Below are 15,350 nucleotides of genomic sequence, written 5' to 3' on the forward strand. Positions count from 1 at the left end.
GTGTTCCCGGTTCCAGCTGACCTAGTTTATGCAGCCTAACAATCCTTTAATGGATTTGAAAACATAAATTGATAATGTGTTATGTGTATGCCAGGTTAAAGAGATGCGTTTTTAGTCTAGATTTAAACTGACAGAGCGTGTCTGCTTCCCGAACAATGCTAGGAAGATTTTTCTAGAGTTTAGGTGACAAATAGGAGAAGGATCTACTGCCTGCGGTTGATTTTGATATTCTAGGTATTATCAACTGGCCTGAATTCTGAGATCTCAATAGACGTGAAGGACTATAATGCATTAAGAGCTCGCTCAGGTACTGGGGAGCTAAACCATTTATTGCTTTGTAAGTAATTAGCAAGATTTTAAAATCTATACGAAGTTTAATAGGGAGCCAATGCAGTGTTGACAGAACTGGGCTAATATGGTCATACTTCCTAGTTCTAGTAAGAACTCAAGCTGCTGCATTTTGTACAAGCTGTAGTTTATTTATCAAGCAAGCAGGGCAACCACCCAGTAGAGCGTTACAGTAATCTAGCCATGAGGTCATGAACGCATGAACTAACTGTTCTGCATTTGTCATTGAGAGCATATATCGTAGTTTAGATATATTTTTAAGATGAAAGAATGCGGTTTTACAAATGTTAGAAACATGGCTTTCAAATGAAAGATTGGTATCAAAGAGCACACCCAGGTTCCTAACTGACGACGAAGACTTAACAGAGCAGCCATCAAGTGTTAGACAGTATTCTAGGTTATTACGTGAAGAAGTTTTTGATCCAAAAATTAGAATCTTTGTTTTTTCTGAATTTAGTAGTAGGAAATTACTGGTCATCCAATTTTTTATATCAGCTATGCATTCCGTTAATTTTGTGAATTGGTAAGTTTCATCAGGGCGCGAAGAAATATAGAGCTGAGTATCATCAGCGTAACAGTGAAAACTAATGCCAAGCTTCCTAATGATATCTCCCAAGGGAAGTATGTACAGAGTGAAAAGCAACGGTCCTAGTACTGAGCCTTGCGGTACTCCATATTGAACTTGTGATCGATATCTCTTCATTTACTATTACAAACTGATAACGGTCAGATAAGTATGATTTGAACCATGACCATGCAATTCCACTAATGCCAACATAATTTTTGAGTCTATTTAAAAGAATGTTGTGATCGATAGTGTTAAATGCAGCACTAAGATCCAGTAACACTAATAGAGAGATACAACCACAATCTGATGATAAGAGCAAATCATTAGTAACTCAAATGAGAGCAATCTCAGTACTATGGTACGGTCTAAATCTTGACTGGAAATCCTCACAGATACCATTTCTTTCTTAAAAGGAACATAGTTGTGATGATACTGCCTTTTCTAGTATTTTTGATAGAAAAGGAAGATTTGAGATCGGCCTGTAATTGACTAATTCTCTAGGATCAAGTTGTGGTTTTTTAATAAGTCATTTAATAATAACCAGCTTAAAAGTTTTTGGTATGTATCCTAGTGATAAAGATGAATTAATGATATTAAGAAGAGGATCTATGACCTCTGGAAGCATCTCTTTCAATAGCTTAGTCAGTATAGGGTCTAACATACATGTTGTTGATTTTGATGATTTAACAAGTTTAGACTATTTTTCTTCCAGCTGCACTCCATTTTTCTGGCTGCTCTCTTAAGGGCCCGAGTGTGCTCGTAGTACCACGGCGTTGGACTAATTTCCTTAATCTTTTTTAAGTGCAAAGGAGCTACTGCATCTAATGTGCTGGAAAAGAGAGAGTCAATAGTTTCTGTTGCAACATTGAGTTCTTCTATGCTGTCTGGTATGCTAAGGCGATGAAACTGATCAGGAAGATTATTTATAAAGCAATCTTTAGAGGTAGAAGTGATAGTTCTACCATATTTGTAGCAGGGAGACAGTTTAACAGCCTTGGCTAAATGTAGTATACACAAGACTAGATAATGATCTGAGATGTCCTCGCTATGTTGCAGAATTTCAACGGCATCAACATCGATTCCACGTGACAATTTTAGATGTAAAGTATGATTACGACAATGAGTGGGTCCTGACACGTGTTAACTCCAATAGAGTTTAGAATGTCTGTAAATGCCAATCCCAATGCGTCTTTTTCATTATCTATATGGATATAAAAATCACCAACAATTAGGACTGTACTAGCCAGTACTAACTGATAGAAAATCAGCAAATTCTTTGATAAAGTCTGTATGGTGCCCTGGTGGCCTGTATACAGTAGCCAGCACGAATTTCAAATGGGATTTGTCACTTATTTGTCACTTACAGTACATAATGTTACATACGCCTGCCTAGATTGCTCCTGATCGATTGCTCCTGTCTGCCTCACTGCTCAGAGTGGTTTGCGTCTGTAACTCCAAATAGCTTTGTTTTGAATCTCTTACTATAATTCATTGTTGTTTATATTATCATTACCATATTTCTATATATATTGCCTATCACATTATCCTGACGTCGCTAGCTTTTAATCTTTTAATCTAAATCGCTATCACAACACGTTTGCATTTCGCTAGCTTGTTAACTTGTCATCATTCTCTCGCGTGCTCGTTTTTCTACACGTTCATCAAACAGCTGTGGTAAGTCGGATCAGTCTACAAACACGGTGAGTAATGTCATCCTCTCCTTCTATTGTTACTTGCTCTGCCTGTCACATGCATAGTATAGCTTTCTCTGTCAGCGACGAGGGATTTACATGTCATAAATGTAGGGAAATAGTCAGGCTGACAGAGAAAATCTCAGAATTAGAGACACGCATCCAAACTTTAATCGAGGATAGTAAGAATGCAAGGGCTTTAGATACTAGCTTAGTGAACTCTGTACATTGTTCAGTTCCGGCTGTAGAGCCCGTGCAGCAGGGCAATTGGTATTTACGTCGGCACTAATGATGTTCGACTTCGCCAGTCGGAGATCACTAAAATTAACATTAAAGAGGTGTGCGAACTCGCAAGTACAATGTCAGAAACAGTAATTTGCTCTGGTCCCCTTCCTGTTCGTCGGAGTGATGAGATAGTTAGCAGATTATCATCACTTAATGGCTGGCTGTCTAAGTGGTGTCCGCAGAATAATATAGGTTTCATAGACAATTGGAAAAGTTTTTGGGGCAGACCTGACCTGTTATAAAGAGATGGTATTCATCCCTCCTGGGATGGTGCTGCTCTTCTCTCTAGTAATATGGCACATAGTCTTAGAGCTGAAACATGATAAACTGGGGCCCAGGTCAGGAAGCAGACAAACCAGCTAAATCGACTGTCTGCTAGCTGTCTTCATAGAAGTCAGATAAATCCCAACACATAGAAACTCTTTCACCTAGATATTATCACATAGAGACTGTGTCTGTACCCCGAATTAGTAAATACAAAAAACTTCCAAACCCATTTAAGGGTTAAAACTTAATTGATGTTTAACAAATAAAAAACAGAGATAATACTGATAAACAAGTGATTAAGTTTGGGTTGCTGAATATTAGACAGTATTTACAGTATTACTCATAAGTCTTTCAAATATAATTCCTTCAAAGTGATGGTGCTTTATGTAACGTTATGTAAGTTGACATTTGTGCTGGCTACTGTATACAGGCGACCAGGACACCATACAGACTTCACCATGTAGATAATGAAAAAGACACATTGGGATTGGCATTTACAGACATTCTAAACTCTATTGGAGTTAGACAACACATGTCAGGACACATCATTGTCGTAATCATACTTTACATCTAATATTGTCACATGGAATCGATATTGATGCCTTTGATATTCTGCAGCAGAGTGAGGACATCTCAGATCATTATTTAGTCTCGTGTATACTACATTTAGTCAAGGCTGCTAAACTGCCTTCCTGCAGAATATGGCAGAACCATCACTTCTACCACTAAAGATTGCTTTATAAATAATCTTCCTGATCAGTTTCATCGCCTTAGCATACCAGACAGCTTAGAAGACCTCGATGTTGCAACAGAAACTATTGACTCTGTCTTTTCCAGAACATTAGGCTCAGTTGCTCCTTTGCGCTTAAAAAAGATTAAGGAAATTAGTCCAACACCGTGGTACAACGAGCACACTCAGCCCCTTAAGAGAGCAGCCAGAAAAATGGAGCGCAGCTGGAAGAAAACAAAACTTGAAGTTTTTCGCATTTCGTGGAAAGAGAGAATGATTGAGTACAGAAAGGCCTTAAAAACTGCTAGATCTGCTTATTTTTCAAATCTTTTAGAAGAAAATAAACACAACCCTAGGTATTTATTTGATACAGTGGCTAAATTAACAAGAAATAAAGCTTCAACTTCTGATGCTTCCAAACAGCACAGCAGTAATGACTTTATGAACTTTTTTACTTTCAAAATTGACAATATTAGAGAAAATTATAACCATGCAACCGTCTACTACAGTATCGCGTCAGACAGTGCATTGTAGTGTCCCTGAGGAAAAATTCAATTTATTTGCTGCTTTAGGAGAGGAAAAATTGTCTGAACTTGTTAAAACATCAAAATCAACAACATGTATGTTAGACCCTATACCGACTAAGCTATTGAAAATCTTACTATTCTTAATATCGTTAATTCATCTTTATCACTAGGATACATACCAAAAACTTTTAAGCTGGCTATTATTAAACGTCTTATTAAAATTCACAACTTGATCCTAGAGAATTAGTCAATTACAGGCCGATCTCAAATCTTCCTTTTCTGTCAAAAATACTAGAAAAGGCAGTATCATCACAACTATGTTCCTTTTTAGAAAGAAATGGTATCTGTGAGGATTTCCAGTCAGGATTTAGACCGTACCATAGTACTGAGACTGCTATCATTAGAGTTACTAATGATTTGCTCTTATCATCAGATTGTGGTTGTATCTCTCTATTAGTGTTACTGGATCTTAGTGCTGCTTTTGACACTATCGATCACAACATTCTTTTAAATAGACTCGAAAATTATGTTGGCATTAGTGGAATTGCATTGGCATGGTTCAAATCATACTTATCTGACCATTATCAGTTTGTAGTAGTAAACGAAGAGATGTCATATCGATCACAAGTTCAATATGGAGTACTGCAAGGCTCAGTACTAGGACCGTTTTGCTTTTTTTTCTCCATTTTAACACCTGTTTGCCACCTGATGTCACCTGTTGGAGTTTGGGTTTCTTGCCGCTGTCGTCTTTAGCTTGCTTAATTGGGGGCACTTGACATTTGATATTCAACAGTGTTTTGATCTGCCTGCACTGACACTTTTGTATGCGAACTGAACTGAGCTGGATGATGACATCACTGTTTACTCCAGTGCTGATATTGATCAATTAACTAAATTAATAACTAATAACTATCTTACAACGGAATGAATCAATACTGAATTTACTTAAAGAAAATGGTGTCATTATCCATCTTAAGAGCTGCTGTGCAGCCAAAATTATATACCAGAGATCACTGTAAAGCTGCTTTGACACAATCTGCTTTGTAAAAAGTGCTGATAAAGCACCATCACTTCGAAGGAATTACATTTGAAAGACTTGAGTTATACTAAAGATATTACTATAAATTACAGCAACACCTCCCCCCCTTTGCCTTTCCGACACGGTTTGTGTCGATAATAGTAACCTTGAGGGCTAGACTCATTTAAAGTAATGTAATCGTCTGGTTTTAGCCAGGTTTCTGTCAAACACAGCACATCTAGATTATCGTTTGTGATAATATCATTTACAATAAGTGCTTTTGAAGAAAGGGACCACCCGTCGGCCCAAAAACAGATTTCGACGGCCTGGGTGAAGGTATAATGCGTGCATGTCTTTTCAGCACCCCTGTGAAGTTCACTTTAATTTTTAGAATTTAGTTTCAATTTTACTTTAGCTGCGTGCATACTATGACACCAGTTTCAAATGATTATTACTCTTAGATCGTGTTTTAATTAGGAATTCTGGGTATCCCGTACTTTCAATTATTCGTTCATTACGGACCCGATGCCGCACAGAGATATACGCGCCCCGGGTTTACAGTTATCTAACGGACGCTGACTCGTCAGCCTGATTTTCGTCAGAGGATGTAGTAAGTTAGCTAATACCTTTTAGTCGGTTGCCTACTGCTCACTCGTACAAAAAGTGTATTTAATTTAGCCTCTTCCATACATCTTGCTAAATCAGTGATAGACAGAAGTCAAAAGGTCTTTAGATGATGTGCCTACTGCTCCATTCATCCATAAGCCTTCAGTCTGACCTGTCCTGAACACAGATCTGCGGTAGCATCAGCCTCCAATAATCTACTGGTCATAATGATTTCAGGAGAGTCCAGAATAAATCAAAATTTGTCAGGTAAAAATATGCCATGCCAATTACACATTTACACAATTAGAGGCCAATTCAGAAATCATAAATACATAACATCAATTGCTCAAAGATGACTCTAAGAGTAAGAAATGCATACACACAGTGGTGGATGAATATTTCAAATAATTCACCCATCACTGGGGGTTCTGGCTGCAGAATGTCCCAAATGGCTGCTCTGCCACCTTCCCTTAAAAATTAACAGACCAGACAAAAGGATTGTAAATATTTACTACACCAACACCTGTTTAGGGGGAGAGGAGTGGGTTATCAGATATCTTGAAAAGGCAACACCCAAAAAGGAAAACAGAATTCTCATAAGTTTTCAATCTTTCTCATAATACAAGTGACTGCTGTAAAATTGAGACCATTTTACCAATTGCACTGATACATTTAAAATATTTAATGCTTTATTACAGGGTGTTTGATCTCAGTTGTTGTCTTAGCAGGAAAATCAAGTCTTACACTCTTAAACTTGTCTAACTTTTTTTTGTTGTTTGTTTTAACTTATATTAATTCTGAAACTAGGTTAAGAACATCAATGATCTTGCAATACCTTTATGTTGCTTCTGTTCTGTTCACCCTAAGGGTAACTGTATGCTTATTCTTAATCATCTTTGACAATAGAACTGACAGAACTAGGTGGGGGAAAAAAACGATGTACTGATGCATCACGATTCTCTCTCTAATGCTCATGTATGCATCTGTATGCGACTCCATGTAAGTGGTTAAATTTACTTGCATCTCAAAATGGATTTATGACATGAAATTACGTTTTAAGGAATTAAACAGACAGGACAAACCACATCAAGTCACTTGACTTGACATTTTGATATTCAACAGTGCTTTTGATCTGCCTGCATTGACACTATTCTTTAAGAGCTGCTGTGCAGTCAAACAATGTACCAGTTATCAATGTAAAGCTGCTTTGACACAATCTACATTGTAAAAAGCGCTATATAAATAAAGGTGACTTGACTTGACTTGACATCTTATATATTTCAAAAGAGATCCGTGCATTAGTGTGAATGCAGCTTATTAGATCTCCCGCTGTCTATGAAATCATCAGTAATAATCAAACAACAGTTAAGCTGAGAAAGAGGAAAAATCACTCGCAGCACTTTACTATTAGCAATTACATATAAAGCTATTCATGGGACAGCCCCTGCATATCTCTGTAACCTATAGCCACTCCTTATACTTATACAAGGCCCTGTCCCAAATGGCACACTTCTATGCACTTTTGGTCTTGAGGACTTACAATGGCTGCCGCGTGCGCATGTCTGTTAAGTCCACGAGACTGTAGGGCCCTGTCCCAAATGGCACCCTAAACCCTCACGGTCTTCCTCTGAGTCCGCACTTTCACGACGTAATGCCGCTTTGAATGCCGGGTAGAATTCCTCTGTGTAGCTCACAGACTTGCGAGCTCAGCAGAAGTGCGCATCGAGGGTACATAGCAGCTGCAAAGGGGGCACTCACGAGCACCCTTCTTTAAGCTTAAATGACAAATGGGACAGCCTACAGTCTTGTGGACTTAACGGACACGCGCACGCAGCGGCCATTGTAAGTCCACAAGACCGAAAGTGCACATGAAGTGTGCCATTTGGGACAGGGCCTAGGGTGTTCCATTTGTCAATTTCAGGTTTCAGAAGGGTGCTCACGAGCGCCCCCTTTGCGGCCAATATGCGCCCTCGATGTGCACTAGTGCAAGCTCTGCAGGAGACTTCTTCCCGACAGTCAAAGCGGCATTATGTCACGAAAGTGTGGACTTGTAGGAAGACTGCAAATGTTTAGGGTGCCATTTGGGACAGGACCCAACTCGCTCTCTGCACTCTTCTTGTTCTTGTACTCTTCAGTAGCCCTCATTTAAAAGTCTACGGGGGGTCGAGCATTCTGTTTAAACTTCACGGTTATGGAATGCTGGACAATTTTAAGAAGTCTCTAAAGACTTTTTTGTTGTTGTTGTTTGTATTCTTGTTTGTATTCTTTGTAATCTTGTTTTTTTTTTTTTTTTTTGTATTACTGTTTTTATTATTATTACTCTGTGTTGTGGCACTTTGGGTTTGAGAAAAGCACAATATAAATAAAATGTATTATTATTATTATTAAAAATAATTGCTCATGTTACATGTGTAGCATCTTTGTTTGGATTGTGATTACTAAAACGTGCACACGATTTACTATTTCGTTCCCTCGATTTATAAATCATGCGCATGATTTAAATAAATCGAGGGAACGAATTAGTAAATCATACGCACGATTTAGCCTACTATTTTTTTTTCCTGCATGTTGTAGGAAACTTTTTCCTCATCGAAGCAGAGACCAGGAGACGTTGGGATATCTTTCAAGCAGAAGTTACTCTTTATTGAGAAACGCGCTGTGCGTCGCTGTAGTCATCCAAGTCCAACTAATGCAGTGTATACATGATGTTTTATAGGCATTCAGTGGGCAGTCCTTAAAGGTGTTGCCCTTACACACAGCCTTAGAAGTGACTACTAAAACAAAAGCATCTAAAGACAATACAGGCAATTACCCCCGACTGTGTAGATAATAGTACCCCAAATGGCATAAACAGTAGCTGGTCACGAGAACTAAGACTATGTAAACAGTCACACATAGTTTGACTTCCAGTAGGAAGATCAAAGCATTCAAATGCATAGGTGCTAACCCAATCAGTCTCGCCCATACCTTCACATTATCATAGAGACAAAGGCACAGCTGTGCCTTGAGCTTGTCATGCCAAATGGTCAGGAAGTGCATACCTGGGCTGCAAGACTTGATCTCCTTAGAATGTCATCATCTTTATCTTAAAATGCTAAATACAATGTACTTCACCTTAATATTTCATGTGATGTTATGTCAGGATGTAGGATCAGCAGATCTTAAACAGATTCTTAAATTTGTAATCCCACAATGTCATGTCCGGGGCTCCATAAATTTCACTTGACTAGTACTTGTTCACACTTTCACATGTGTTGATGATATGATTAGTGAAATGACTTTTGTTGGTCATTTTGTGCCAGGGATAAAAAAACAAAAAAAACAGTGAAATTTGGGATTTTTAAAAAAAAAATTCATTTATGTTGGCCAATGAAGCTTTTTGCAATTATTTAAAATGCATCTGATCTGCACAATCTAGAAACAAGTGAATCAACACCACAACAACTGAAGCAGCAAACTTGCGAAACCGAAAATTTATGTCACTACAAATACTTTTGGCCATGGCTGTATGATGTACCAGATACTTATAATGTACAATATTTAACTCAAAAATTTAATTACTGGGAAAAATGCAAAGCATTTTCTGTGGACTGTTAGTGAAAGTCTGTTTATAAATGTAAGCTGAATGTGTTAAACTGTTTTTGAGTTTTACTGTGTTATGTTTGCTGTTGTGTACAATTATTATTATTATTATTATTATTTTAAATGTTAGCATTATTAATATATTATTTGCAGAGATGACTACCCAGAACCCCCACGTGTCACGTTAGGTCAAGGGAAATTGATCTCTGGTCTGGATGAAGGCTTGCAGGGCATGTGCGTGTTAGAGAGGAGAGAGATCACTGTGCCACCCCACCTTGCACATGGCACCAATGGAGGTCAGTAACCATACTAATAATCACCATACATCAAAATAAACTTTTATAACAAATTTTTTAGAAAGACAATTCAGATTGTGAAAAGTGATGTTTCAATGTAATTGCACCAAAACATAGTGAAACATAATAAATCTCCTTACTAGGTTTCCAACCTAGGCTGTTCCAAAAGGTAAGCAGCAAAATTATGCTATTTTCTGAAATAGCTATTTATTGCAGAACTTAAAGGAAGCGTCACAGTTACAGTCCCTATAGAAAATCATCATACCCCTTACTTTATTTGTTGTACTGCCTAAAATCAAAACCCATTTAAAAAAAAAAAAAAAAAAAAAAACCTTTCCAGCTTTATTGCCTTAGTTTTGCCTTAAAACAAAAAAGAGAAGAAAAAGGCAACAGTTCTGATTTTTTTTTTTTTTTTTTTTTTAAACTGAAAAACTAGAATAATAGGGTTGGAAAAATCATCAGTTCCCTGATTTAATACTTCATAGAGCAACATTTTGCTTTAATTACAGCCATTAATATTTTTTTTATGTCTGTACTAGCTTGGTACACCTAGATTGGGGAATATTTGCCCATTCTTCCTTGCAGAATTGTTCAAGTTCAGTCAAATTCCGTGGTGAACAGCAATGGACTTCTCTCTTCAAGTCCATCCATAGATTTTCTTTTGGATTTAACCCCTTACTGCACACCTCCCATTTTGGCTAGTGAGGCATAAATGACATACCCAAAATAAAAAGGTTGCTGTTCATAAGTCATTCTGGATAGACACATAATTAACAAATATTTAGAAAGCTGGGACACCTGAGAGTTTACAGTTCAAGACTCAACAGTCTGTTAAGCTGGGACACCTGGGAGTTTACAGTTCAAGACTCAACAGTGCGTTATTAATATGAAGATATATAAGCTCAAACAAAAAACAAAACAAATCAGTGTCCTCCTGGCACGGACATTCAGTTTGGACGGACGGCCTGATCTAGGCAGTGTGTTTATTCTGAAGTAATCAAAACCACTACAGTTGATGTCGGGTGGGGCACTTAGCCTGGTGTTGATCTGGAAGTTGATTGTTTGCACCTGAGCAAGTTTATAATGGTATCATTTAAGGGGCTGATCACTTTACCAAACCAGGTATTTCACTAATTAATTTTAAATAATCCTCTAGAATGTTTTAAAATGTTATTTTCACTTTAATGATGAGGGTTATAATGTGTACAGCTCAAAAAATTAGACTTAATTTATTTTATCTTCCAGGGTGTAATGTTACAAAAGGTAAAGATTTTCAAAAGGTAAAGGGTATGATGACTTTCTATAGGCACTGTATATCCTTTACTTAGAATCCCAAACACAGAATGCATTGCAAGCTCAGTAATACAAGTGTCAAGAGAAATACTGACTACATTTACATGCTGTTACGATCACCAGCTAGAATGCCCTTGAGAGCCACCAGAGGGAACTCCACATCAGACTATTGTCATTCCCTCACAAGCTACATTTCCCATAATTCCCTGTCCAAACTCTTCAGCACTCATTGCATTCAGCTGTTGCCCATTATCTCTGTCTATATAAGCCTGGTTTTCTCACTCATTTCTTGCGAAGTCTTGTACGTGTCAATACTGCATTTCTGAGCGCTCCATTGATTATCTGTTCTTTGATTTTGACTCTGTTGCCTGTTTCCTGGATTTACCGTCTGCCAGTGTTCCTGCCCTGAATTATGTTTGGATTGTTTCAATTTAATTTAAAGGGCACCTTTTATGCCCCTTTTTACAAGATGCAAAATAAGTCTCTGATGTCCCTAGAGTGTGTATGTGAAGTTTTAGCTCAAAATACCACAAAGATCATTTTTTTATAGCATGTTAAAATGGCCATTTTTGGGGGGTGAGCAAAAACACACCGTTTTTGTGTGTCCCTTTAAATGCAAATGAGCTGCTGCTCCCGGACGCTTTCAAGAAGAGGGCAGGGTTTCAAGAGCTCATGTGACAAACAGGACAATTTTTATGCACTAAAAATGTCAGAAACTCTCAGTAATGGTGTTCTGTTTGAACCGGAGTCGGACAACGATGCCTACAGAGCCAGAGAATATATGCTGCATGAACTTTTATCCACTATTAGTACAAGCCTGTTGTAGCAGACCCGTCAGAAAGATCAGCCTGGTCTCATTGTAAATACGTAGGTATTAATATGTAACTTTCAAAGACACAAAACGAAAATTTTGTATGTTTGGATAGGTGCTGAAACGTGCAATATGGACGTACTGGCAGCATTTAAACGTAGCATTATTACGTTTTTACAGCAAAAAAAAAAAAAAAAAAAAAACTTAAAATATTTACGAATCTTTCATGTCATAAAGATATGTTCAATTTCCCTTTTATCATTTTATAGATACACGTAAGACCCCAAACCTAAACATACCCATTTTATACAGAATATTAAAAGAATAAAACATAATGGACAGAAATGTGTAGGAAAATTACAATTTAGCATTAAAAAGATATTTTGAGCCGCTAATCCTACACCTTCCCCTAAACCTACCCATAACCATTTATTAAAACATTGTACTGTTAAAATAACAGACAAACAAGCGTAATCACAATAATTTATTCAAATGATGATGAGTTGCAGTCGCAGTCCTCTCTGGCAGTAATAGTTTTTTTATGGGGTACAAAGCAGAAAGTTATTAATCCATAAAAATATGAATCCGGCTTCTCTCCGTGAAGGCGCACACTCATTTCAAACGGCAATGTCGCAATCTGTGACGAAGCAGGTGAGAGCCAATAAGCGTTCGATATCAGTGCCGTAAATCATGTTGTAACGCTTCTCGAGGACACAACTTTCAAATTTGAATCATAACGATCGTGGGCTTTGACCGTGACGGTTGCTGCTGAGAATGAAGATCGCCAGATAAAGGGCTGAATTTGGATCTGTTCCTTGCAAACATATGGATTCTAAAGATTTGGAGTACAGCGAACAAATAAAATTTATGTGATTTGTGAATTTATGTTGTGTTTTGGTGTATCTTATGGTTGTATTGTCAGTCACTGCATAGGAGAAAATGTCTTTTGAGTCTCACAGCAAACAAACTAAATATTACAAAATGGTTAAACAATTACAGAAATGTTATTCATTTTAAAGTTTTAGTCTTAAAACTTCAAAATGTTTAACTTTTAAATGTTCCTAGAATACATTCAGAGCTTGGCAAAACTGCCTTCTCTTTTTAGGCTCCCTGGTTATGGAACGAGCTGCAGAGTATAATAATGTTGGAAACACTCCCCTCTTTAAAAATCTCTTATGGACCAATCTACAGGAAACATGTACATGTTTTTAAATAACTTTTGATCTGTCATTATATGAGTGCTGGGTAAAATTTTATGTAAGAATTGTTAGTTTTATGTGTTGTTTGTTGCTTTATGTGAAACTTTTTGTGCAACCATTTTGGCCAGGACTCCCTTGAAGAAATGATTTTATCTCAATGGACTATTCTGGTAAAATAAAGGATGTATAAAAATAAAAAATAAAACAAAAAAAAATCAGAGTGAACGGGCTTCTTGAAAAAAAAAAAAAATTTGAAAAATAATGTTGTGCACTGATAAGTCATTTATAATAAATATACCATTTTATTCCATGAAAAAATGATCCATTTTGATTTGACTTTAATGTAAATTGTTTGGAAACCATAAACAACAACACCTTGTTTCTATATCACTCTCATATGTAATTAGCGTAACGCATTACTGCCCACTGATAGCCATGCTAACTATGATGGTATGCAAAACATGTACTGGTTGTATGTATACCATCTAGGCTTTGGTCTCTTAGATATCCCAGTTTTCCTTGATCCTCTCTGTCTGTCTGTCTGTCTGTCTCTCCATTTCTCAAGCATTGGGTGTGCCCAGCAGTGCAGTGTTGCTGTTTGAGCTGGAACTACTACAACTGCAGAAGGGTGTTCCTGAGGGCTTTTTGTTCATCTGGCTGCAGGACAGTCCTGAGCCACTGTTTCCGGTCATGGATATGAACCAAGACCAGGAGGTACCACTGGAGGAGGTATGTTCTTTGCTGTCTGGCTTATTAAAGGGGACATCGGATGCCAATTTTCCACAAGTTAGTATGATTCTTTAGGGTCTTCATGAAAAGTCTATAACATACTTTGATTAAAAATTTCTGAATGGTTGTGTAAAAAAAAACACCCTTTTTACCTTGTCAAAAACAGCTCTGTTCACAGCGAGTCGTTTCGGTGCATGTCCCTTTAAATGATAATGATCTACTGTTCATCCCACCCCTATCTTCCGTGAGCGGTCTGTAAACACTATTTGGAAGGTATTGCACTGAACTCACCATTCTTATTTATGCAGTTATAAACAGGGCTTGACATTAACACCCGCCAACTGCGGGTAGATTTCAGCTGTGACGGGTAAGACAGCCACTCCCACTAGCCACTTTGGCGGGTTGAATATAATATCAGCCTACAGCCTCATCAATGGTAGCCAAGCTCGTCGTAGCACAAAATTACAATCCGATCACAATTCGTTATCGATTAACTTGCTGTTAGTGAAGGCGGGATCGGCAGAATCGTGCTGAATGACACACAACAGAAGCGCTCTCTCTTGTGCGTGCTCTCTTTCTCTCTCTCTGTCACGCACGCACGATCAGTTCTTGCGCCTGAATAGTCAAATACACGCACACACAGATGTCAAAATGTCCATCGTGTGGAGTATCTCGCGTGAATACTGGATATGTCAGTATATTAGGTATGCATTCAGCAGCCCAATTAAATACCTGTCTGTCATTAATGTTAATCAAACAAAAGATGTTAAATAAATGTTAAATAAACCTACTGTATCTGAAAAAAAGAGTTTAGGCTATTTAATTAGGGCCTGAGCACCAAAGTGCGAGGACCCTATTGGATTTTCTCCGTTTATTATTATTATTATTATTATTATTATTAGGGCCCAAGCCACTAAGGCGCAGGGCCCTCTTGATCCCCTAAGGATTATTATTATTAGGGCCAAAGCCCTGTAAAGGGCTGAAGGCCCTATTGTTTTCTTTAGGATTATTATTAGGACCAAATCCCTGTAAAGGGCTGAAGGCACTATTGATCCCCTAAGGATTATTAGGGCCCAAGCCACTAAGGCGCAGGGCCCTATTGTTTTTCTAAGGATTATTGGAATTCCTATTGGAATTGCTCCGTTTATTAGGGCCCGAGCACCGATGGTGTGAGGACCATATTGGAATTGCTCCGTTTATTAGGGCCCGAGCACCGATGGTGTGAGGACCCAATTGGAATTGTTCCGTTTATTATTATTCTTCCACTACTTCTTCTTCTTCTCCCAAATGAATCGCATTTTTGAGGGCCTAAACATGCTCGAAAACTCATGAAACTTTGTACACACGTCAGAAGTGGTGAAAATTTACGTCTGTTATGGGTCTCAGAATTAGCCGTGGCA

The 15,350-nt window shown here is 37.8% G+C and overlaps 2 protein-coding genes and 1 long non-coding RNA gene across 5 annotated transcripts in view; 1 reads left to right on the top strand and 2 right to left on the bottom strand.

The window, feature by feature from the left end:
• Positions 1 to 907, bottom strand: part of LOC127501119 (uncharacterized) — a 28,185-nt gene extending 27,278 nt beyond the window's left edge. Inside the window, exon 1 of the long non-coding RNA XR_007926521.1 lies at positions 682 to 907. This is a non-coding gene — a long non-coding RNA (uncharacterized LOC127501119). The remainder of the gene's footprint in view (positions 1 to 681) is intronic.
• Positions 1 to 15,350, top strand: part of fkbp10a (FKBP prolyl isomerase 10a) — a 225,411-nt gene that overhangs the window by 106,050 nt on the left and 104,011 nt on the right. The window contains exons 8-10 of one of the 3 annotated variants that reach the window (XM_051872848.1): positions 9,776 to 9,918; positions 10,062 to 10,087; positions 13,787 to 14,007. In XM_051872848.1, the coding sequence (XP_051728808.1) occupies positions 9,776 to 9,918; positions 10,062 to 10,087; positions 13,787 to 13,921 (304 nt within the window). In that variant the 3' untranslated portion in view covers positions 13,922 to 14,007. The remainder of the gene's footprint in view (positions 1 to 9,775; positions 9,919 to 10,061; positions 10,088 to 13,786; positions 14,008 to 15,350) is intronic. The other 2 variants (XM_051872847.1, XM_051872846.1) reach the window with 2 other exon arrangements.
• LOC127501094 (cytosolic 5'-nucleotidase 3-like) overlaps positions 1 to 15,350 on the bottom strand; it is a 246,708-nt gene that overhangs the window by 39,293 nt on the left and 192,065 nt on the right. The window lies entirely within an intron of this gene.

This window comes from Ctenopharyngodon idella, chromosome 19 (assembly GCF_019924925.1).
Source record: "Ctenopharyngodon idella isolate HZGC_01 chromosome 19, HZGC01, whole genome shotgun sequence".
Classification (NCBI taxonomy): domain Eukaryota; kingdom Metazoa; phylum Chordata; class Actinopteri; order Cypriniformes; family Xenocyprididae; genus Ctenopharyngodon; species Ctenopharyngodon idella.